Here is a 24,432-nt window from a genome sequence, read left to right as displayed (position 1 = left end):
TACTACTTTATGGTACTATTGGCCATTACATAGACAATGAGCCTTCAGACTTGGCTCTGGGTTGCCCCGTTCTCATGATCGATGGATGCTATTAGTTGGACCCCAGCGATTAATAAAGTTGTATCCCATTCTATTGATAGGGATAACAACCCTTTTAGAGATCACAATATTGCAGTCTGTCTCGTGTTTTTCATAGGATTAAACTAATGATCTTCCTCCCGGTTTTTAGGTTTATAATTTGTCACAGAACATTCAAGAAGATGATCTCCAGCATTTACAGGTAATTCCCTTCCTCCGGCCATACATACATAGTAGACGGTCAGGCCGTGTAATTGGCTTATGTTATAGATTCTATTGATACCTTATAGCCAGCATTTTACCCTGGGATATAGGTGAGGCTTAGTGCTCATTGCATTCTTGCAAGAACTGCAAATCGGCCTCGGGAGAAGCTCCCTGCATAGTGGTAACGTTCCCATGGGCCCTTATGAATCAGACAGAGGCTATATATATTTTAAAGGGTCCTGTGGTGGTCTGCTGCCCAGGGAGGGTCTGCTTAGCAGGAGTACTTTTTTAGTTTGCTCAGTGGCTTATTTTTTATTTATATTTTGGATTCCCGTCGGCAGTACGATGTGTTTGTAACAATAAAACAGTTAAAGGGGTTTTCCGACACAGGAGAGAAAATTGTTTGGGCATGGATTCTTCTAAAATAATAAAACAAGGCATACTCTGCTACCTGCAGCCCCACGGATCCAGCGTGGGGGCTCCAGAGGTCCGCACCAGCTCCAGAACCAATACCTGCTCCGTTTGGAGGTCGCAGGGCTTCAGTGGTGAAGTGAGTAGAAGAGCGCGTCGTTGCTTGTTGGTGACACCCTTCTACTCCTCCAACACTCCTGTGACTTCTGAGCGGAGCAGAGCCTTTTATTGATCACTGACTCTGAATATTTCCATGATCTGTAAAAATGGATCCTGAATTACGGCTCAACGCTCGCTTGTTGACTACTTGTTTTACACAAGGTTTTTCCTCCAATGTTACAATGCATATAAAGACACATGTCATTTACGTTCCTGGAGTCTTATAATGGATTCATTGGTTTCACACACTTTCCACCCCTGAGCTCAATAAATGAGAGGACTATGGAATTGAAACGCTAACCTCCTTACATCCCCGAGGGATGACGAATAATCTCTCAATTCTCCGCAAATATTATTTTCCAGCTTTTCACAGAGTACGGACGTCTTGCAATGGAAGAAATCTACAAGAAACCCTTTCAGGTGAGCTCCCTCTTGCATGTCTCCCGGCTTCTATGTGTAGATCCTGGTGTGTGATTAATGACTCTGTACAGAAGAGGGAGGCCAGGGTCCATTAATAAATACTGCTAAAATGTAGATTCCTAGATGGTTTATCTGATACCCTCCCGCTCTTCCAGCCTCACGCTTGTATTTGTGTATCTCTGTTACAGACTCTTATGTTTTTAATCCGAGACTGGAGCTATCCGTATGAACACCCATATGGATTAGAGGGCGGTAAACTCTTCTTGGAGAAACGATTGCAGGTAAAAAGCCATGTTGATTTGTCTTGTAAGTCCACTTGCTGGAACATTTCACTTGTGCATGTTCAGGTTTGATTTTTTTTTCCCCCCCTTACTACAGTCTATTTAGTCTCCCATCACAGTCATAGAACTTGGAATTGTATTTTTTATAATGTCTCTGTGGGAACATAATAGTAAATAGATTCAAATCTTTCTTTTTTTCCCACCTATAGCAAGAGCATGTCATCTAACAAAGTTGAAGCATTAAAGGGTTTTTCCACTACTCACACACCCCTTCTCAATTTTCATGTTTCTCCCTTGTAAGATAACACTTATACTCCACTCTAACAGTGTCGACACTGGCTCTCCCGGGGATCATGTAACGTTGTCATGTGATCCCTGCTGCCCATCAGCACTGGCTTCACTCTCCTTATGACAAACCAAATCTATCCTGTGAAATGAGAGAGCCGCAGCTCTCACTTCCTCGGGTTGTGTGTGATTTTTCCTTATGAGGGGAAAGTGAATTCAGGTGATTGGCCTCAGGGATTGTGTGACATAATGTTATGCAATCCCCGAGAGAGACTGCCACACTGCTGGAGTGCTGCTGGCATCTGAGAGGAGTGTAAGGGTTATTATTTCTTTATCGCCTCTCATTGGGGGGACACAGGAACCATGGGTGTATGCTGCTGCCACTAGGAGGCTGACACTATGCAAATAAAAAAGTTAGCTCCTCCTCTGCAGTGTACACCCCACCGACTGGCATTATACTCTTCAGTTTAGCTTAGTGTCAGTAGGAGGTGGACACGGGTCTTTCATTAGACCCTTATCTACCTCAATGTGCATCGTTCCTTTTCAGGTTTCCCGGAGGGATACAGGGTGAGCAGTCACACCTGTATTCCCACAAGCGGACTATGAGTACGGCGTGTACTGCCACCCCGTATCCTCATAGATCCCTCACCAGGACCAAGATCCTAGCACACAAGCGTGCTTAGAAGTCCGGTCCTGGCTCCGTCTCCCACCCACTCGCCCACCAGAGCCTGTCGGTTGGAGGAGACTAGGACGTCCATCAGCTCCCTGGACGTCTCATACCCTTCCTGTCAGGTTAGTATCGGCGTGGGATGTTTTAGGTGAGTATTTCCCCCATCCCATCCCACATCTTTTATAGGGGGGGGTCTTGTTAGGGGCTCCCAGACGGAGACCCTTTCATACCTGTCATCGCCTGCGTCCATACAGTGACGCGGCCGGGACTGTTGTGTCGCGCTGCGACATCCGTAGGCGCGCTTTCTTCCCCCCAGTCAGCACCTCTTCCCCCTATTCAGATACGGCGGCCCTCTGCCTTCTTTCCGGCGCGGGGCCCTTACAGGCTGCTGCGCTGTTCTTCTATATGTCTGCACTTTAGGCTGCCATACGTTTCCCCCTGTGGCGCACTACTCGGCGCTGCGGCTTTTCATGGGGCACCATCCACAGTGCGGCAGCCCTGCAGGCTGTCGCGGCGCTCCGCTCTGGCGCCGCAGGAGGTCATTCTCTCCCTTAGGGCGCTCTATTCCGGCGCCGCGGCTCCTTTCCTCGGCCGCCGGCTCCTAATTTAGGCCCCGGCTTCAGTCGGGGCCTACTTCCGGTTTTCGGCTCCCTCACTTCCGGTTCTGCGGGCGGGCTTTTTCCCGCCCGACTTACTGTGCCCTGCCTACCGGCGCCCCTGCGTCTGGCTCCGCCCCCTTCCTCCTGGGACACTCGTCTGGTGTGCGCACCGCTTTGTACCTGCAGCAGCACCAGCTCTTGCAAGCGCACCCGCACCTTCGCACGCATCTTCTGTGGGCACTGCACTATCTGCGCTGAATACAGCTCCTCTGGGCACTCCATCGACAAGTGGGACATCTTCCAGGACCGGGTCCGTGAGTAGCTGCACTGCAGACTGACACCCCCCTCTGCCCCACTGTCCCCTAACCCACTGGCATTTTCTTCAGGGACCTCTCAAAATGTCTTCTAAAGGGGGCCGCTCTCGCCCCCCTACCTCTTCATCTTCTGCCTTGCTCACGTACTTTGCATGTTCGTCCTGTAACAGCAAACTTCCCTCAGGTCAGTCCTCCCCGCTGTGTCAGTCCTGCAGCAACCCGATTATTCCCACCTCCCAGGATCCCCCGGCTGCTCCGCCTGAGAGTGATACCCCCATCCCAGGCTGGGCCTCCTCTCTGTCACAATCGGTGGCCGATTTAACACGGGTGTCTCAAACCCTGGTGTCCGCGCTGGATCTGTTACCCCTGCAGACCCCTGCCGTGGCCAGCGGGTCGCAGGAACTGCCGCCCGAGCCCTCCTTGATAAGCCACAAAAGGTCCAGACAGGAACGTCGGTCTGAGTGCTCTTCTCGTTCCATCTCGCCGCATGGCCCTCCCCCGCGGTTGGTGTCCCACCGATCCTCCTCTCCTGAGTCAGGCGAGGCATTATCTGATGCGCCCTCGGAGGATATTTCGGAGCTGGATCCTAACCAAATCGCCACCATGAGTGAGACGGTCCAGAACCTCATTGGGACAATAAACCAAACCTGTGGCATCAAGGATCCCTCTACGGAACCCGCAGATCAGGCGGTTTCGTTTAGACGGGCCAAACCACCTTCTAAATTTTTCGCTCCTCATCCTGAATTCGAGGAAATCTTGTCCAGAGAGAGAGAGATTCCGACCAGATGTTTTCAGAGGGGAAAACGCCTGGGGGTGTTATATCCTTTTTCACCAGAACTTACCGCCAATTGGACGGTCTCCCCCTCGGTGGATCCCCCTGTTTCCAGGCTGTCCACCAACACGGTGCTTCCACTGTCCGGCGGAGCATCTCTAAAGGATTTTAACGATAGTTATAGAATCCTTCGCGAAATCTGCTTTTGAAGCGGCTTCAGCGGCTCTATGTCCAGCTTTTGCTTCCACTTGGGCCTCAAAATCCATCTCAAAATGGGCCAAGGATCTACGGCGAGGTATCCTGGACGGGGCGCCTCCCACGCAATTAGCGGAACTTGCCAACCAGATTTCCCACGCTGGTGAATACCTGGTCTCCGCCTCCCTGGATGTCGCGTCTTGTGCGGCTCAGGCTTCCAGCAATGCCGTTGCCATCCGCCGGACCGTTTGGCTCAAGGCCTGGCAGGCGGACTTATTCTCTAAGAAGTCCCTCACTAGTCTGCCCTTCCAGGGCTCTCGTCTCTTTGGTTCCCAGCTGGGCCAAATCATTAAGGACGCCGCCGGGGGTACAAGTTCCCTTCTCCCCCAGGCTAAGCCTCGTCGCCCTCCTCCTAGACGGCAATTTTGCTCCTTTCGGCCTTTTCGTCGCTTCGCTGCGTCAAACTCCTTTTCCCAGCAACAACAGAGGCCACAGGCACGTCAAGAGAAGAAGGCGGTGTCCTTTAGGCCCACTCCGTCCTGGCGTCCTCGCTACTCCCAGGGTAGATCCTCCAGGCCCAGGACTGGAAGATCCACCTCGGCATGACTCTCGGCAAGACTCCAGCCCAACTCCCAGGTTGGGCGGCCGTCAACTCCTTTTCAGGGACGTCTGGATTTCCGCAGTAGAGGATGCATGGGTCAGGGAAGTTGTATCCTCGGGATACAAAATAGAGTTCGCTTCCCGACCCCGGGATCGTTTCTTCCAATCCCGTCCTCCAAGAGATCCCGCTCTAGTTCCGGGCTTCTTCACAGCCATCGCTTCTCTGCTCAAATCCGGGGTAATCGTTCCCGTCCCAGAAAAAGAACGCTTCACGGGTTTCTACTCGAATCTTTTTGTGGTACCGAAAAAAGACGGCAAAATTCGTCCCATTCTGGACCTCAAAATGCTGAACAGGAGAGTTCGCCTGAGACCCTTCAGGATGGAATCCCTTCGTTCAGTAATTGCTTCCATGGAGGCTCAGGAATTTCTATGCTCAATAGATATCCAGGACGCCTACCTCCATGTCCCGATATTTCCCGGACATCACCGTTTCCTGCGCTTTGCAGTGCAACGAGATCATTTTCAGTTCGTCGCCCTGCCGTTCGGTCTCGCAACCGCGCCGAGGGTGTTCACGAAGATCATGGCGGCGCTGATGGCCATCTTGAGAGTCAGAGGCTTGGTCCTATTTCCATACCTCGACGACATCCTCATCAAGGCTCCGTCCTTTGCTCAGGCACACAAAAGCCTGTCCATTGTTCTCGACACCTTAGCCCGTTTCGGGTGGCTGGTCAACCGGAAGAAGTCCTGCCTTATTCCTTCTCAGCGCATCATCTTTCTGGGCATGCTTTTCGACACTCGTCAGACCAGAGTCCTCCTTCCCAAAGACAAGAGATCCACTCTTTGTCGGGACATACGCTTGCTCCAGGGTCCTCGGCCTCCCTCCCTCCGTTCGGTCATGAAGGTTCTGGGGAGGATGGTAGCTACATTGGAAGCGATTCCCTTCGCCCAATTTCATTCACGACCCCTTCAGCAAGCCATTCTGTCTCAGTGGGACAGGTCTGTCTTCTCCCTGGATCGGCCGATCAGACTCTCTTCTCGGGTCAAGCGGTCCCTCAACTGGTGGCTGACGTCACCTCTCATCTCCCAGGGCAGGTCCTTCCTTCCAGTTCACTGGCAGGTGGTGACAACGAACGCCAGCCTGATCGGCTGGGGTGCGGTTTTTCGGCACCTGACGGTTCAGGGCCGTTTGGTCGTCGCAGGAGTCATCTCTGCCAATCAATGTCCTCGAAATTCGGGCCATCTTTCTGTCCCTCTTCCACTGGGAAAGGATCCTCAGGGGCCTTCCAGTCCGGATCCAGACGGACAACGCCACGGCTGTGGCATATGTCAACCATCAGGGGGGGACCCGGAGCTCCTTGGCCCTTACCGAGGTATCAAAGATCCTCCTTTGGGCAGAGGCAACGGTTCCGGTGATATCCGCGGTGCATATCCCCGGCGTGGACAACTGGGCCGCCGACTTCCTCAGCCGCGAGGGCCTCGCGGCAGGGGAATGGTCCTTGCATCCGGAGGTCTTCCATCAGATTTGTCTTCAATAGGGGACTCCGGATGTGGATCTCACGGCGTCTCGAATCAACAGGAAGGTTCCGCAGTTCGTCTCCAGGTCCCGCGATCCTCTCGCAGTGGGCGTCGATGCTCTGGCCATTCCTTGGTCACAGTTTGAGCTGCCCTACCTGTTCCCACCTTCCATTACTTCCCAAACTGTTGAAGAAGATCAAAGCGGAAGGGGTTCCGGTCATCCTGATCGCCCCGGATTGGCCCAGGAGAGCTTGGTTCGCGGAGATCGTCAACCTTCTCGCGGACGCTCCCTGGCGCCTTCCAGACAGGCCCGATCTGCTGTCCCAGGGTCCGATCTGCCACCCGAATTCTCGGTTGCTCAGTTTAACGGCGTGGCTGTTGAGACCGCGGTTCTAAGAGCATCCGGCCTTTCGGACCGGGTGATTCACACCATGATTCAGGCTCGGAAGCCTTAGTCTTCCAGGATCTACTACCGTACCTGGAAGGCTTACTTCCGTTGGTGCGAGTCCAACCGCGTTCCGCCTATGGTTTTTTCCCTGACTTCTCTTTTGGCCTTCCTTCAGGCAGGACTGGATTCGGGCCTGGCTCTTAGCTCCCTGAAGGGTCAGGTCTCTGCACTTTACATCCTCTTTCAGAAGACCATGGCCTCTCGGCCACAGGTTAAGACCTTCTTTCAAGGGGTAGCCCACGCTGTCCCGCCGTACAGGGCCCCTGTGGATGCATGGGATTTAAACCTGGTACTGGACGTTCTGAGGGTTTCACCCTTTGAGCCTCTTGGGGAGATTCCTCTATCAGTTTTATCTTGGAAGGTGGCTTTTCTTGTGGCCATCACGTCCATTCGCCGCGTTTCCGAGCTGGCGGCACTGTCTTGCCGCCCTCCGTTTTTGGTCATTCACCAGGACAAGGTGGTCTTCCGACCCCCACCTTCTTTTCTTCCTAAGGTGGTTTCCACCTTCCACCTCAACGAGGACATCGTTCTACCTTCCTTTTGTCCAGCTCCGACTCATCCTCTGGAGCGATCGTTGAACAAGCTGGACCTTGTCAGGGCAGTGAGGATCTATCTGGACAGAACGTCCACTTTCCGGAAGATGGATTCTCTTTTCGTCATTCCTGATGGCACGCGCAGAGGCCAATCGGCTTCTAAAGCGACTATTGCTCGCTGGATTAGAATGGCAATTTTGGAGGCTTACCGGGTCAAGAACAGAGTGCCCCCTCCTGGGATTAAGGCTCACTCTACCCGGGCAGTCGGCGCCTCCTGGGCGGTTCACCACAGGGCTTCCACCCTACAGCTTTGCAAAGCAGCAACTTAGTCTTCCATCCACACGTTTGCCAAATTTTACAAGGTCCATACCTACGCTTCGGCGGACGCCAGCCTAGGCAGAAAGATCTTGCAGGCGGCAGTGGTGAGTCCTCTGACCTGATGGAAGTCTGTTTTTCCCACCCGTGGGACTGCTTTGGGACGTCCCATGGTTCCTGTGTCCCCCAATGAGAGGCGATAAAGAAAACAGGATTTTTGGTTGCTTACCGTAAAATCTGTTTCTTGAAGCCTCCATTGGGGGACACAGCTCCCTCCCAATGTTTCTGTTATCTGTTCTATGACTGTTCTCACGTTTACAGTTCTCAAGTTTGTGGTTATGGTTTTTCAACCTTGTTCTTTTCTCCTACTGCTTTCTCACTAACTGAAGAGTATAATGCCAGTCGGTGGGGTGTACACTGCAGAGGAGGAGCTAACTTTTTTATTTGCATAGTGTCAGCCTCCTAGTGGCAGCAGCATACACCCATGGTTCCTGTGTCCCCCAATGGAGGCTTCAAGAAACAGATTTTACGGTAAGCAACCAAAAATCCTGTTTTTACAAGGGAGAAACATGAGGATTGAGAAGGGGTTTCTGAGTAGGGGACAGCTCCTTTTTAAAGGGTTTGTGATAACTTGCTGTGTGCGGATGAGAATGAATGGAGGTAAGGTTCGCGTGCTCAATCTCTGCTTCATTCAGAGAGCGCTCTGCAGGGCCATGGTCTTGGGATTGGTGGTGGTCCCGGCTTTCGGACTCCCAGCTATCAGGAAGTTATCCCCTATTCTATTGATAAGCGTGAACCTCTGTACTTGGAAAGTTGAAATGCTTTGTACCTTTTTGTCTTGCAGGTAAAACAAAACCAACACGAGGAGCTGCAGAATGTCAGGAAACACATTCACTCTTGTTTTACGAATATTGGCTGTTTTCTCTTGCCTCATCCTGGCCTTAAAGTGGCAACCAATCCTTCGTTTGATGGTAGATTAGTAGGTAAGCTCATGACAAATGCACTTTTGTGGCCTCCGGTGTAATGAAATTCTAGCTATCCATCCAGCACAAGTTTTATAACCTTTTAATAATGTGACTTTATCCACGTTAGACATAGATGACGAGTTCAAGAAGGAACTTCAAAATCTGGTCCCTTTGCTTCTTGCTCCTGGGAACTTGGTAGAAAAGGAAATTAGTGGTTCCAAGGTGACTTGTCGAGATCTCCTTGAATATTTTAAGGTAAGTACAAGCAGGGTGTAAGCGGCAGATGTTTTATAGCTTGTGACCGGAGTTCATAGGAGATCATGATTTTTGCTACAGATAGTGCTTCAGCCCTGCTATGTGTAGCACAGACGATCGCAGCTTCAAGTCTCCTAAAGGAAAGTTGAAATCGCCCCTCTTTTGCCCCATTGAAAATAAAGTAATTAAAAAAATAAATACACTTTTGGTATCGCTGCATTCAGAAATGTCCAATCTATCAAAAGTATAAAGTAAATTAATCAGATCTGTAAACGGCGTAACGAGAAAAATAATTTAAACTCTAGAATTAAGTTTTTGCTTTGTTTGTTTTTTATGTTGCTGTAACGTTGCAATAATGGACTATTAAAAGGTCGTATCTAACCCAAAATGGTGTCCATAAAAAAAAAAAATCTGCTCGGATTGTAAAAAATAAGCCTTCACCCTGCCCCTGAACCTGAAATACGGAGATGCTATGGGTCTAGGAAAATGGCGACATAAGTTGTGTTGTTTTTTTTTTCCCCCTTTCTATTAATCTGTTTTTGTTTTTTACAAATTTCGCAAATTTTTTCTGTTTTTCACTACTTAGATAAAAAAGGTTCTATACATATTTGATATTTGCGTACTCGTACTGACCTGGGGAATCATTGTCAAGTCAGTTTTAGCATTCAGTGAGCATGGTAAATTAAAAAGAAAAATGGGGTATTGCATTTTTTTGTTTTGTAGTTTCACCACACTCGGAAAGGTCATGAAGGGGTTAAACTATTGTGTGCTATCCAATATACAGACTTTTGATGTTGAGGCACAGATTTAGGGGAACAGTATAAGAGAAATGCCACTTTCATGGATATATATATATAGATAGATATATAATGCGCACACTATGTAATATGTGTACACATGTATTATGTATGTGTTTGTATATACGAAAAATGCAGTGTCTGTATATAACACAGAGACACACACACACACACACACACACACACACACACACACACACACACACACACACACACACACACACACACACACAGCAGTGTCTCATCCTAGTTTTCATTGTCCATTTATTTCTAGGCGTACATTAAAATCTATCAAGGAGAGGAGCTTCCCCATCCAAAGTCCATGCTGCAGGTATGCATCTAAGAACAAAGTGTTTTTCTCTTTGTCCGACACAAACACTTTAAACATATATTCTTGTTTTTTTTTTTTCTGTAGGCCACAGCTGAAGCCAATAACCTTGCGGCTGTCGCTGGAGCTAAAGACACGTACAGCAAATACATGGAGCAGGTAAGATACAGGCATTAATCCCCCTTACACATTCTTGCTTCCCATTTCTTGTCTGCTGCTAGAAAACCAGAGACCTCTGGACCTGTTGCCTCAAAATTCAAACATGGTCAATAATTCTTTTTGCTTTCAAAATATTTTATTGGGTTTTCAACTATAGACTGGGGGGGGGGAAGAGATAAGGGAGAGGGGAGGGGGGGGGGGGGAGAGGGAGAAGGGTAAGGAAAAGGAAAAGGGGAAAAACAAACCCCCTAACATTAGGGGGGATAAATAGGCGATCATACAGTCGAGTAAAATAAACACAGTAAAGTAACAAGTATTATAAACGCTTATGTCATAACAGAATAGAACAACATGTTATGGTACAAAGCTGGTATATAGCTAGTATTGGGTAAGTTCGGTAGGTGTGTATTTAAGACCATGGTAGTTGACAAGTAGCTCAATATGTTTATGTGTATAGAGTGGTACGACATGTTGTTGATGCATCATAAATGTGGAATTATGGGGGTTCATTGGGTGTGTAACTGAGATTGTGTTGGCTAAGTAGTAGATAGTGGCAAATGAAGGCCTATTGTAAGTTTTAACTTTTTGTACGGTGTGTAGTAACTTATATCAGGAGACATCTATGATGATCCTGTGGCTGTGAGGGCGGTAAATAATTGGCTCAAGATTAAAGCTAATCATAAGAGATTGTAACATCTATTGGATGTAGCAGGCTTGTAATGATAGGAGAAAGTGTATGCAGGGCAGGACATCTTATTCAGGACCATTATATGTTTTGCGGGATTGCAGGCCACGATGTCTGGAGGTATTCGGAGGATTGAGGCCGTGGTGTTGTAGGAAGGACAGGCCTTCCACTGGGCTTGCGACATGGACGTTTCCAGATAAAAGCTTTATTGTAAGGGTTGAGGAGGGGGACCACGAATATGCAAAATGAGCCCTCCTCAGCTCTTGAGTAATATGTGCAAAGTCTTTACGTTTTTTCAGCGTATCCCTGGATAGGTCCCTAAAAAAGGATAATTGGCTGTATGGGGAGAGCTGGAAGTTCTTATCAGAGGGGAGATCGAATAGTTTATTCCTGATCCAAGCCGGGAAAAAGGATACAATGATGTCCCTTGGTACGTCCTGTGGGAGAAACGCAGGTCTTTTGATTCGGAAAGCTTTTTCAATGATGTACGATTCCTTAGCATCAGGGATGAATTTGTGGATCATTTTAAGGATATAGTTTTTCAGATGTGGCGGTTTAATGGATTCAGGAACTCCTCTTATTTTTATATTATTTCTCCTTCTGTGGTCTTCGAGGTTAGCTATGTTGCTTTTAAGAGTGTCTAAGTCTTTTTGTAGAATATCCAATTTGTTTTCTAGTATATAAGAAGTCCTCGAACTGACTGAGTGTGGGAGATCTAGGCTCCTGGGTGGGATATCATCTTCGGTGGCATCAGATGAGTATGTAGAGGGTGGGTAAAAGTCGCCTATGGATGAGGAGCGATCACTTTGGGAGCATTCGGAAGAAGGTGACGTTGAGGAGCAAATGCTCTCTGCTATGGACGACAAAGCCTCTCTTATGTAAGACTCAGACGCTGTTTCCATATCATCTGATCCTGTGTTAGGTGATTTGAAAGAGAAAAGGCAATTGTCTCGATTAATAAGTTCCTCCAGTTTTCCGTTTAACCTTTCGCAAAATTTATCCAGCATGCGGTCCATATTTATTTTAGTGGGAGGTCCTTCAGTTGTCATTGTGTCCACTGGACCAATTGATGGACGTGGGGTGTTTGATGTGGAGCGTATCTCTCCCATATCTTTTTGGTCGTTATGGCTCTTTAACAGTGAGCTTTGTGGAATGCGGTTAATTTGTGACTTATCCTCGGGTATGGTTTGTGGAGTTCCCGGACTTGTGGATCGATGCTTCTCCTTTAATTCGTGTCTGAGCTGCGGTATAAAAGCAGGGGCATCATATCTAAGTGTGCGAGTTGCTGCTTGTTTTTTAGCAATGTTAATAGCCGTGCAGCTGTAATTAGTGGGCGGGGTCTCGTCCCTTCTATCTCCCATCTGTCCGAGGATTTTCCCTTGTGTTGCCTTGTGCCCTGACCCAGCCGGCAATAGCAGAGCGGCGCCCTCCGATCTCTGCGGCGTTCCGGGTCGAGACGCTGTAGCGCTCAGGCGCTGTAGCGATCCCCGCTGGAGCGTCCTGGGTCGATGTACTTCTAGGCGTTCCCTTTGAGTGCGGTCCGAGCGCTGTGGGCGGGGCTGTGGGCGTGGCCATCCCTCCGTCCCCTCTCTCCCGCTTCTTCGGCGCGAACGGTGCCGCTTCTCCTTTTCCTCTCACTGATGTGCCACTGGACCGGGTGAGTGTATCGGAGGGACCCGGGGGTCTAGTGGGGGCAGGTACCGCTTCGCCCGGTCTCCCCTTGGTTGTCAGGATGCGGCTCTGTCCCGCTGTAGCGGTGTCGCCGCTCGCGGCGGGCGGAGCTGTGGGCGGGGCCCCCTCCCCTCTCCTGCTTCTCGGCCTCGCCAGCTCAGGCGAGACCGCGGCTTTGGGCCTACCTGCGGCGGCAGCTCCGTTTCCAGCGGTGATGCCTGTGAGACCCGCGGTTTTCGGTATGGGAGCCGCTGTGGATGCGTGCCTGTCCAGAGGTCTTTTTGTGGCCGGGTTTGGTCTAGTACTTTGTGACGCCAGTGTATGCAGCTTCTTGTCTTCCTGTACAAGCGGGCCTGTCACACGGCCATGACTGGGATTAAGAAGTCCCTTTATGCTTTGTGCCTTCAATAAAGTAGCCTTTTTCATGATGAATCTTGTTCCTGGGAACCTCCAATAGCTTTCAGAGTAGTTTCTTCTCAATAAGATAGCTGTAAGTCGCTAATAATACGGGATTCAGCAGGAGCTCCCCAGACACAGGTCTGCTCCCTAGCCCGTGCAAGCCACGCCCCCAATAATTCTTTTTGGACCACTTATTGCAAGGGTTAGTATTGTTTATGATCAGACAAAAACAGCAAACTCTGGGAAAATGTTTGTCGTTGGCTTAGCAAACATTTGGTTTCTAAGGCTATGTGCGCACGTTGCAGATTTGCTTGTGAATAATTCTGCGCAGATTCTGTCTCTCTTGGCAGAAAATGCAGTTGAAATTGCAGACAAATTTTTCGTCTTTCATGTGGATTTGTAAGCTAAATAAAGTTATTTTTCAAAAAAGTCATTTCCTTGTTCAACCTCTTCAGCCAGATACCCTCATTAATATTAAATGAAGACGCCCACACCCACACACACGCACGCACATATAGACGCACACACAGTCACCAGCCTATGTAGGAGTATTAACATAATTAACCTACATATGCTGTAACAAAACAGCAACTGTTATTAGGCTACATCCCGACGGTCACTAATCGGCAGCGCTTTGGACGCAGCACATGTCCGCTGTATCCAAATCGCTCCTGGCTTTTGAACTCAGGTGTTCATTGGAGCGTGTGGAATCACCACGCCCTATACATTGGACTGGTGCTATTTGTCTTGCGGAGACTGAGTGTCTCCGCAAGATAAATAGACATGCTGCAGTCTGGAAAGACTTGCCGCATGTCCGTCTCCGCAGAGAAGCCGTGGGTGCCAGTGCACGCATAGTGGACATGGGATGTCTTGAAATCTCATCCACTATACTGTAACATCTGGTCCACAGCGTTCAACCCGTAGCGTTTACTGATTGTGGGAAGATACCCTCAGAAATCTGCGTGAAATGAAATATCTGTTTATTTTTAAAAAAATTAAATTGCATCGGCTCCCGCGTAATTTTAATAACCAGCAGAGGGAAAGCCAACAGCTGATGGCTGATGTTAATATACTGGGAAGGAGCCAATAGCCATAAAGGTTCCCAGGCTATTAATATCAGCTCACAGCTGTTTGCTTATCCTTTACTTGGTAGCTTACAGGGGAACCCCAGAAAAAAATGACATGGGGTCCCCCTACAAAATCGAACTAGCAAAGACTAGGCAGACAGCTGCGAACTGATATTAGCCTGGGAAGGGGCCATGTATACTCTCACAAACCCCACCCCCACCCCCGGGCTAAAAACAACAGCTCTCAGCCACCCCAAAAATGGCGCATCTTATAGATGCACCAATTCTGGCACTTGGCACCGCTCTTTCCACTGCATTGTAGTGGTGGCAAGTGGGGTAATATTTGTGGGGTTGATGTCACCTTTGTATTGTACATCAACCCCACATCATTAGTGATGAGCGAGTATACTCGTTTTTTCCCGAACACACTCGGGTGATCTCCGAGTATTTGTTAGTGTTCGGAGATTTAGTTTTTGTTGATTCAGCTGCTTGATTTACAGCTATTAGCCAGGCTAAGTACATGTGGGGGTTGCCTGGTTGCTAGGGAATCACCACATGTAATCAAGCTGGCTAGTAGTCACAAATCTAGCTGCGGCAAGGAAAACTAAATCTCCGAACACTAACAAATACTCAAAGAACACCCGAGCGAGCGTGGGAAAGCCTGAGCAACGAGTATATTCGCTCATCACTAAAAAGCATCAATAAGACACCTATCCATTACTAATCCTATAGTTATATGGTAAATAAAGACACAGCCAGAATTAAGTCCTTGAATTGAAATAATCACACAGACTTAACTTACCATACTTACTGCATGCAATAATAAACCAGCATCAATATTCCCTGTCCACCGTAGTCCATTACCGAGTGTCCCACAACGATATCGCTTGTAGAACAGTCACATCAGGAGATGTGACCGCTCTACCAGGCCTCCGGCGATGCACTGACAGGAGCTAATTGCTCCTGCAGTGCATCACTGAGAGTTCACCGGAGTTCATGATCTCACGGCACCGCTGTGTGAGAATTTTCTCAAGCAGCGGTGCCGCAAGCGACAACTTGAACTCCGGTGAACTCTTACGGCAGTGATACACTACGGGAGATATTACCTCCTGTCAGTGTATCACTGGCGCCTGGGTAGAGCGGTCACATCTCCCGATGTGACTGTTCTACACGCAAGATCGTCGTCGGACACTCATTTAAATGGACTACGGTGGACAGGGAGTATATGTTGGTTTATTATTTTATTTTTGTTGCAGGTAGGTGATTGGTGAGTATGAATGGTTTGGTTTTTTTTTGTTTTACAATTGAACACAGTCACCGGATGATGGGACTACTGTCCCATCATCGGCTCATGCTGTCACTATTATATGTGACAGCAGACATAGCCAGATGGGAGTAGTAGTCCCGTCAAATGATTCTTGGCTACACGCACACACCCACAGACACACGCACACCCACACATATTCTCCGCCCACACACATTCTCTGCCCACACACTCTTCCTTTCTGCAGTGTTTTTGTAACACAAATCCGCAGACATTTTTAGCTCAATTTTTAAGTCAATGGGTGCAGATCTGCAAAAAGAATTGACATGCTGCGGAAAATAAAACTCTGCGAATCAGAGTGGAATTTTCCGCAGCATGTGCACACCAATTCTGGATTGCCATTGATTAATATTGCTTGAGCTACACTTTGCAGATTTGATGCAATTCCATGCGGAAAAGACACTGTGGATCCGCAACGTGTGCACATAGCCATACAGTACAGCCTGTACTCCATCAGAGGACCCTGGAATGGATAAATATTTTCAGCACATCCCTGTTCTGCCTCCTCTGTAGAGTGGTGTATGATGTCCCCGTTATGCCTCCTCTGTAGAGTGGTGGATGACGTCCCCGTTATGCTTCCTCTGTAGAGTGGTGTATAACGTCCCCGTTATGCCTCCTTTGTAGAGTGGTGAATGACGTCCCCGTTATTCCTCCTATGTAGAGTGGTGAATGACGTCCCCGTTATGCCTCCTCTGTAGAGTGGTGAATGACGTCCCTGTTATGCCTCCTCTGTAGAGTGGTGGATGACATTCCCGTTATGTCTCCTCTGTAGAGTGGTGGAAGACGTCCCCGTTATGCCTCCTCTGTAGAGTGGTGAATGACGTCCCCGTTATTCCTCCTCTGTAGAGTGGTGAATGACGTCCCCGTTATGCCTCCTCTGTAGAGTGGTGGAAGACATCCCCGTTATGCCTCTGTAGAATGGTGTATGATGTCCCCGTTATGCCTCCTCTGTAGAGTGGTGTATTACACCCCTTTATGCTTCTTCTAACAGGACTGTATACTCTCGAGGCCTTACACTGTGTACTGTAGTCTAATATTGTAATTTTATAGATGCTGACTCTTTTGCTTCTGTGGCTGTGGATCCGTTTGACTGTAGCACTCTTCACCCGCAGGTATGTGGAGGAGACAAGCCATACATTGCCCCAGCAGATCTGGAAAGAAAGCACTTGGATGTGAAGGAAAGCTGCATCAAGCAGTTCCGCTCTGTGAAGAAGATGGGTGGAGAGGATTTCTGTCGCCGATACCAGGATCAGCTGGAGGCCGAGATAGAAGAAAGCTATGCAAACTTTATGAAACACAATGATGGCAAAAATATCTTCTATGCTGCCCGTACCCCGGCTACCTTGTTTGCCGTCATGTTTGCAATGTACATTATCTCAGGGCTGACTGGTTTCATTGGCCTGAACTCTATAGCAAACATTTGTAACCTGATCATGGGGTTAGCATTGCTGTCCTTTTGCACCTGGGCTTACGTCAAGTACTCCGGAGAGTTTCGGGATTTGGGAACCTTAATAGATCAAATTGCTGAAATAATTTGGGAACAGGTTGGTATCTCCGGTAATGTTAATTTGTGGTGTTTATTTCCAAAAATGTAGGTGTTTCCTATGCCTGAATGTCTTGCAGATTTATGTGTTGTTCTCAGCCATCTCCCGCGACCAAAAAAAGTATGGACCCTACACTAAGGGTCAAAGCTTTTTCGCACTAAGGGTATGTTTCCACGTTAAGGATTCGTTCAGGATTTGCTGCAAATTGGACTGTGCGATTTTATGAAATCCCATCTCCACTATGCGTGCAGGGCCGCATCCAGCGGCCCTGCATAACCAGACATGCGATGCGTCTTTATAGACAGCAGCATTTTTATTTATCTTGTGGAGACGCTCAGTCTCCACAAGATAAATAACCCAGTCTATGAATACGATGCGGTGATTCCGCATGTGTTCAATGAACACATCCGGAATCACCACGGGTACAACAGGGAATAAGCTTTGGGCGGAGCTGGGTATCCGCTGCGTCCAAAGTGCAGAGATTACGCCCTGTGGAAACATAGCCTAATTCTATGACTTTTGGCATCTACTTGCTATTTAGTGCTTGACTAAATTAATGATGAGCGGTAGCGTTCTTTACGCCATAGACCTTACTCCAACACAGATCTTGATGAATCACTTCCCAAATATTATTATGATGAGCGAAGTTGTGTCCTTAGGAAGAGCCATATTTTATCAATTTCACTTTTATTCTGCCCTCTGGTCACTAAAAAAAAAAAAGGGACTTCAGAGCCAGAAAAGACAATTACTCATCCAAAGTAGCATCATATATTGCATCCAGTGTCTATATATAAAAAGGAAAAATATTCTGTGGTCATGTTGGTCTGGACACTCCGCTGCCACCTTTCTTCCTGATCACGTCATTCCATGCAGAATGTCGGCATCGTACGTTATACTGGAATAGGATTACATTTAATGACAGAAGGTTTTCCTTCCCCCAGGCATGTAACCTGTCATTTTCCAAGTGCTGTGAAGGCCATTGCATCATGGTTTCATGTATCTCCTGCACTAACTGGTTTTAATGAGCCGCTGTTCGAAGTGCAAGATCCCATGATGTGGCTGCCACTTGCGACCAAGGATGACCCCACTAGCAGGGACGAGTGATTCTGTGAGTTTGCTGTTGTTGCCCCAAACTTATGCACCTAATTCTCCCTGGAGGTGGGCATGGCTGGCAGCCACAACATGGGACCATCCAGATCAGGAGACTCTCATGGTGTATGCAACAACTTGTGCCACCCAGGAATTCATACCCATGGCTCCCTAACTGGGCCGACTGACCACCTCTTACAACCAACACCCATCCCATACTGTTTCCTCTCATACTCCCATGTTAATAAGATTTTTGTAAATACGTGGAGGTGGGCTTGGATAAATTGTGTGTCTCCAAAGAGGAAATGTATTCCTTGTCCTTCAAGGAGAATCTTCCCTAGAGTAATATGAGGATGAACGTGTTTTCAATGAGGTGATGCAGAATATGAATGTGACATATATAAAGGTGGCAGGATGGTAAAGGGCACCCGTATTGTAAGCCATCACAAAAGGCATCGGGAGGGCACCTGCAAGGAAACCCACCACATCACAGAGAAGGCAACTTCTTAAGAAGCATCTGAGGGACCAGCAGGAAGTTCTATACAGTTGGAATAGTGTCCTAGGAGAGGACCGAGGGATTTCTGAAATATTTTTTTCTATTGTGCATTTCTTATGTTTAATGCTCCGGTAAGTGTCTGTAGGGGTTTCTGTAATTGGGTGAGTATACAGGCAGGAAAGATTACCCAGTATCACCTGTATACAAATGTTCAGTCTTCTGCTCCATCCAAGTCAGGCTCTAACGTTTCCCCTATCCCAGCCATCTTTCTTCTTTACATACTGTGTCTTACATATGTCTCTTTTCTTCCGTGCTGCACAGAGGAGTCCCAGGAAGGTGAGGTGCTGTCACGTCCCATCTCCTTACATGGGTCACAATTCAGGACTGAAAACAATAACGGAATTTGCCACATTATGAAAACGTATACTCCAGAACCCAAATTAAGGTCAACTAGTTTCTTTAAGATCTGATTTCCCCCACCCATAAAACGTCTCCATATTCAACCACTTTATAAAATGAGAATAGTAGTAGTATTAAAGTTCCACTCCCGTGATTTCCCCCACCCCCCTTTTTTTTTTTAGGGACACTTTAAGTGTCCTGAAGGTATTAGCATGCATGCTGGTCCATGCTGGCACCACGTGACCGCTACTGTAACCTGCTGGATCACTGTGTGGCGTGCCACTTACTCTGTGTAAGTCTGAGAGTCAGAAAGCGTGTAAGAGTCACAAAGTGTGACCACAAAGCAGCCACCCGGCAGGTCACAGATAGTCACATGGTGCCACAATGGATCAGCACCGGGAACTGGAAGACTGTGACCGGGAGTATTCCCTCACAAAGTATGTTTTAATTAATAGATCTTGGAATAAAAATAAGTTCCACATTTGGACGTATTAAAAAAAAAAATATATATATCCCTGTCTCGAGATTAAACTTACAATTAAGGCCTGTGTAATGGATGTGTCTGACTGTACAGGAACATGGTCTGATCACACCACATCTACTCGGCAGGGGAGGACACCAAAGAGTATACAGACAGGACAACATGGGATCACAGCTAATTTGTTTCAGTGAAACCAAACATGTCACTGACTGTTTTTAAGCAATGTTTCACCTTAAAGAATGAGTCAGCTGTAAATCCCATGCGGTCCTGTCTGTATCCTCTTCTGCTTCCCCCCTGCCCAGGAGCTGTGGTATGATCAGATCATGTCCCTGCACAGTCTGACACGGCCATTACACAGCAGGACACATGTATAAGATTATCTCAGCACAGGAACATTATATGTAATCGCATCCAATTGTGGAACTTATTATTATTATTTCAACATCTGTTGACTTAAAATTTAGTTTGTTCATGGTAAAACCCCTTTATTGACACCTCTTAGGACACATGATGCCTGTCAAAGGGGCAAATTTAAAAATCTCCCGGTAGGGTGATGCCACACAGTCTGGTACCAGGGAGCACATAACCTGACCCGGAATGTGCTGTCCCTGCTGGCGTCCATCTCTGGTGCTGGAATGCGATGCCGGCAGTCTGAGGTAAATCACAGCGGCCTTGGCACCCTTGTCACCACTTGCACAAGTGCTGTTAACGTGACCAAATTTTAAAGTGACTCAATGCAACTTCTTAAAACTATTGTTGAAAGGGAGCATTTATAAAAAATAAATTCAACATTTGGGCTACCCCTCTAAACATATACACCAGGGAAGTACAAAATAATGTAAAACTGCCCCTGGAGGAGTTCAGGTTTTAAAGAATATTTGCAAGAAAATGCTAAATTAGAGCGGTCAGTAGGTCTCATTTTCACAGGCATATTGTATCCGTATTTTTAAAGGGTTTGGCCACTATTTTATTTTTTTTCTTTGATAGCTTATCCTTAAAGTAGGGCCTCACGGTCTGATCAGTGGGGGTGCGACACCCAGCACACTGCTGTCTGGTGACTGGAAGTTCTCGGATGTTGCCGGAACAGAGCAGCGCCATGATTTCTGTTGTAGCCGGTTAATGCACCCCCACCCCCTATTTCATTTGAATCGGGGGGTAGAACCACCGCGGTTTTGAAAGAGCTACTGTGTTCCAGCAGCATCCGAGAACTGCCGGCATCAGCTGATCGACTGGTGTGCCAGGTGTCAAACCCCCACCAATCAGCTATGATAACCTATCCTGAGGATAGGCCATCATCAACAAAGTAGTGGCCAGACTCTTAACTGTCCATATTTTTAGTGCGACGCCCAGACCCTAGTGTTTTGACTTTAGTCTCGTAGATGCCATAGCATCATTATTATTGCTGTCGTCGTCTTTAAACAAGTTGTAATATGCCATATTGTGATTCTTACAGCAGTTTTTTTAGCCAATTTATTGAAGCCCTTTCTGTGTCACTTTATTGACTTCTTCTCATTTAATGCGACTCCCAACCAATGTTGACGATCATATAAAGTGCCGCCACAAAAACAACTTTTCCTTCCTGAATTGTGCCTCATGCTCCATCTATAACTACTCGCCCATCCATTCTTCTACTAGGCTCCTGTTCCTAACTAACCACTTCATGTTCTAGGTATTCTCCAAACTCTATGAAGTCTGTAAGCGCCGGCTGCCCCGCCGGGCATTACCGTCTACCCAGCGACACAGAAGGTCATCGAATAATAACAAGAGGAAAAACTAAAGCCTACTCTTTCCTTTTGCTTCTTTCAAGTGTTTGGTTTTGATCACTGGAGCAGTTAGCAGAACAGATGTACTGGGCTCATGATACCATTATCTGGTTTCTACATGGCAGGTTTAGGAAACCGATGGCCCTCCAGCTCTTGACGTACATAACTGGCCCGCATGCACCACCAGCTGGAGAGCCACCGGCTGCCTTACCTCTACCATATGGGGATCTCATCATATATAAATACACTACTGCTTTCCAGAAGTGTCACATAGCACAACTTTTTTCATGCCTTTTTATTTTTACGTTTTTGTTGCATTTGTTTTAGTTTTCTATTTTCTTTACCATTATTTTATTGTTTTTTTTTTATTCTTTTGCATCTTTTTAACACACCAGGTATTGAAGCCAATGAGTGATACCCTCATGGAAGATAATATAAGACAAACTGTGACAAACTCAATCAAGGCAGGTCTTACAGAGCAAGTAACTCAAGCTTCCCGGCTAAAGACAGACTGACAATCCTTCCCATGGCTGTATTCTTCCCTAATCTATGCTTGTTAGTTTTTTTTTTTTTTTTTTGTACAATGAGAACTGTGTAAAATGAATATAAAATAAACCAAAGTTTACAATTACCACTGCTGGTGTAGTAGAAGATGGCACATCATTATTTACAGCCGTAAATCTGTTTCCCACACGAGAAATCTATACTATTGTTAGTCCAGTCATGGAAGCTGCTTTGCCCACCAGTGGCAAAATTCTGTGTGGGAAATGGTGCCCCACTAGTCGTCCTCGAATGGTGTGCCCAGGACAATGGCGGCCCACTAATGCTTACGGTTTGGCTTACATGCTTGAGCACCACTGGCCTGGTGTCCAGGTTAAATTCTTGTGCCATTCTTAAGTCTCCGTAGCATTCTTGGGAAATTACGTTTAATATTCAAATTCTATTTTTAAAAAAATGAATGTAATGTTCATTTTATAATTTTAATATTTATATTCCGTTATATTAAGAATGTCATCTATGATAGACAATTACGTCCTAAGTTGGTTGCTTGATTCACTGCCTTTTTCGTGTACATGTATCCATAGATTTATCTTACTGTATGGAAGGATTTTTTTCTTTTTTTATTCTTTCTGATAAAACCTGCCATAACAGTTGCATATCCAGCACAATGAATTTTTTTTCCCTCCCCCCATAGTTTTGCCTTTATGTAAATACTGTATGCTGTTAATTTTATTGGGGGGTTGTGGGTGGGGGAGGGCATCGGTCCATCCATTAGCATAGCTACAGCTTTAGAAAGTTGCAATCATCTGTACAGCGTTTAGTTATTTTCTATATAAGAACAGATAGGGCATGTACATGATATATAAATAATATAAATACCAATTTTGTATCAAGTTTTTGTAGTCCATGCCAAATCCTGGTTCCGTGGTAGGCTAAGTTGAGTCCCTGCACAGGGACCGTTTGTGGCTCTTGTAAGTGTGTGAATGCATCATCCAATCTGAAATTTTGATATATTTGTGATAATTACATGCCTTGATCACTGCTGTCTCAACCCAATGGGCCGAGAAGAAAAATGAGCATTTTGTTGTGAATCTTTGTCCTGTTTAAAATTGAAAGCTGTTTCCTGTAATTTATTTTCAGTATGATTAAAATCTGTTGTATATATGGCACATCAAGCCGTGTGGCGTCTTCTTTATATAGCGGGATTTGTTGATAGTTTTTTTTTTTCCTCCCTGTTGCATAATTTAACACACTACTTATAGTGTAATAAAGTAAAAGTAGAGACCCTGATTACCGCGATGTGTCACTTACAAGGCAGTGCTTTTCTGTTCCAATACAACCAGTGTTTTATCAGCAGGAGATTATCACTACAGGACTAATTGGCAGGTGCAGGAAAGTCCAACCCCTCACCCAACACTGATTAGCGGCTCTGTCATTATACAATATAAACAGAACTGTAGTGTGGGTGGGTTATTCACCGAAAAACCTGCAGATATGGGGTTAATCTGCAGGTGAATAGCCCCTATGCCAGGAGTAAATTAGCTATTTTCCCGGAAGCATTTGGGTTTTGGTCTTGGGAGAAGGCTCACGACTCGGGTTCAATAACCGCTCTATATAGGGAGTGATGGCTGTAACCGCACCCCCAGCACTGACTGACACTGACTTAGTATTACAGCAAGCAATAAGATCTACAGCCTCTACGTTTTACATCTGATACACTACCTTGAAAAAGTATTCTTCCCATGTGAACTTTTGCCACATTTTTTCATGTTACACCCACAAACTTAGTGTATTTTATTGTAATTTTATGTGATATACCAACAAAAAGTAGCAAGTATTTGTGAAGAGTAAAGGAAATGAACGATGCATGGTTTTTGAAATATTTTAAAAATATAAATCTGAAAATTGTGATGTTCATTTATATTCAGCACTCTTGAGTAAATACATTGTAAGACCACTTTTAGCTGCATTTACTGCTGCAAGACTTTTGCAATATGGCTCTGCCGGCTTTTCACATTGAGGTGGATTTTTTTCCCCCATTCTTTGCAAACTAGCTCAGTGAGATTGAATGGAGAGTGTCTATGAACAGCAGTTTTCAAGTCTTGTCACAGATTCTCAAAGAGATTTAGGTCTGGACTGTGACTGAGCCATTCGCACACATGAATATGCTTTGTTCTAAACCATTACATTGCAGCTCTGACAGTATGTTTAGCGTTGTTGTCCTGTTGGAAGGTGAACCTACGCCCCAGTCTCAAGTCATTTGCAGCCTCTAGCAGGATTGCCCTGTATTTACCTCTGTCCATCTTCCAATCAATACTTGAAAAGGATAAAGAGCTAGCACTCGACAAATAGGTAGAGTTTCTTGATGGTGCTAGTGCACGGGATCCAAAGACACTCAATTACTGGAGAAAAAGTAAAACACTGCACTCATCCAGTTCAAATTTGCTACAGTGAAAAAGTTTATTGCAGACGTAAAGGCAGAAAGCAGTGAGGCAACAAACTTGTTGCCTCACTGCTTTCTGCCTTTACGTCTGCAATAAACTTTTTAACTGTAGCAAATTTGAACTGGATGAGTGCAGTATTTTACTTTTTCTCCATCTTCCAATCAACTCTAACAAGCTTCCCTGTCCCTGATGAGAAAAAGCATCCCCACCGCATGATCATGCCACCATCATGTTTGACAGTGGGGATGGTGTTTTCAGGGTGAGGT

General features: G+C 46.6%; 1 protein-coding gene across 2 annotated transcripts in view; it reads left to right on the top strand.

The window, feature by feature from the left end:
* The window catches only part of ATL2 (atlastin GTPase 2), a 77,813-nt gene extending 54,922 nt beyond the window's left edge, over nucleotides 1-22,891 (top strand). Inside the window, exons 5-13 of one of the 2 annotated variants that reach the window (XM_069768990.1) lie at nucleotides 230-280; nucleotides 1,216-1,272; nucleotides 1,461-1,553; nucleotides 8,644-8,782; nucleotides 8,892-9,019; nucleotides 10,091-10,147; nucleotides 10,232-10,303; nucleotides 16,562-16,993; nucleotides 21,617-22,891. In XM_069768990.1, the coding sequence (XP_069625091.1) occupies nucleotides 230-280; nucleotides 1,216-1,272; nucleotides 1,461-1,553; nucleotides 8,644-8,782; nucleotides 8,892-9,019; nucleotides 10,091-10,147; nucleotides 10,232-10,303; nucleotides 16,562-16,993; nucleotides 21,617-21,736 (1,149 nt within the window). In that variant the 3' untranslated portion in view covers nucleotides 21,737-22,891. Of the gene's footprint in view, nucleotides 1-229; nucleotides 281-1,215; nucleotides 1,273-1,460; nucleotides 1,554-8,643; nucleotides 8,783-8,891; nucleotides 9,020-10,090; nucleotides 10,148-10,231; nucleotides 10,304-16,561; nucleotides 17,012-21,127 lie in introns of both variants that reach the window. The other variant, XM_069768989.1, reaches the window with a different exon arrangement.
* The last annotated feature ends 1,541 nt before the right edge of the window (nucleotides 22,892-24,432 follow it).

This window comes from Ranitomeya imitator, chromosome 5, assembly GCF_032444005.1.
Source record: "Ranitomeya imitator isolate aRanImi1 chromosome 5, aRanImi1.pri, whole genome shotgun sequence".
In the NCBI taxonomy this organism is placed as follows: Eukaryota; Metazoa; Chordata; class Amphibia; order Anura; family Dendrobatidae; genus Ranitomeya; species Ranitomeya imitator.
Note: the sequence above shows the minus strand (reverse complement) of the source record. Positions and strands in the feature narration are given on the sequence as shown.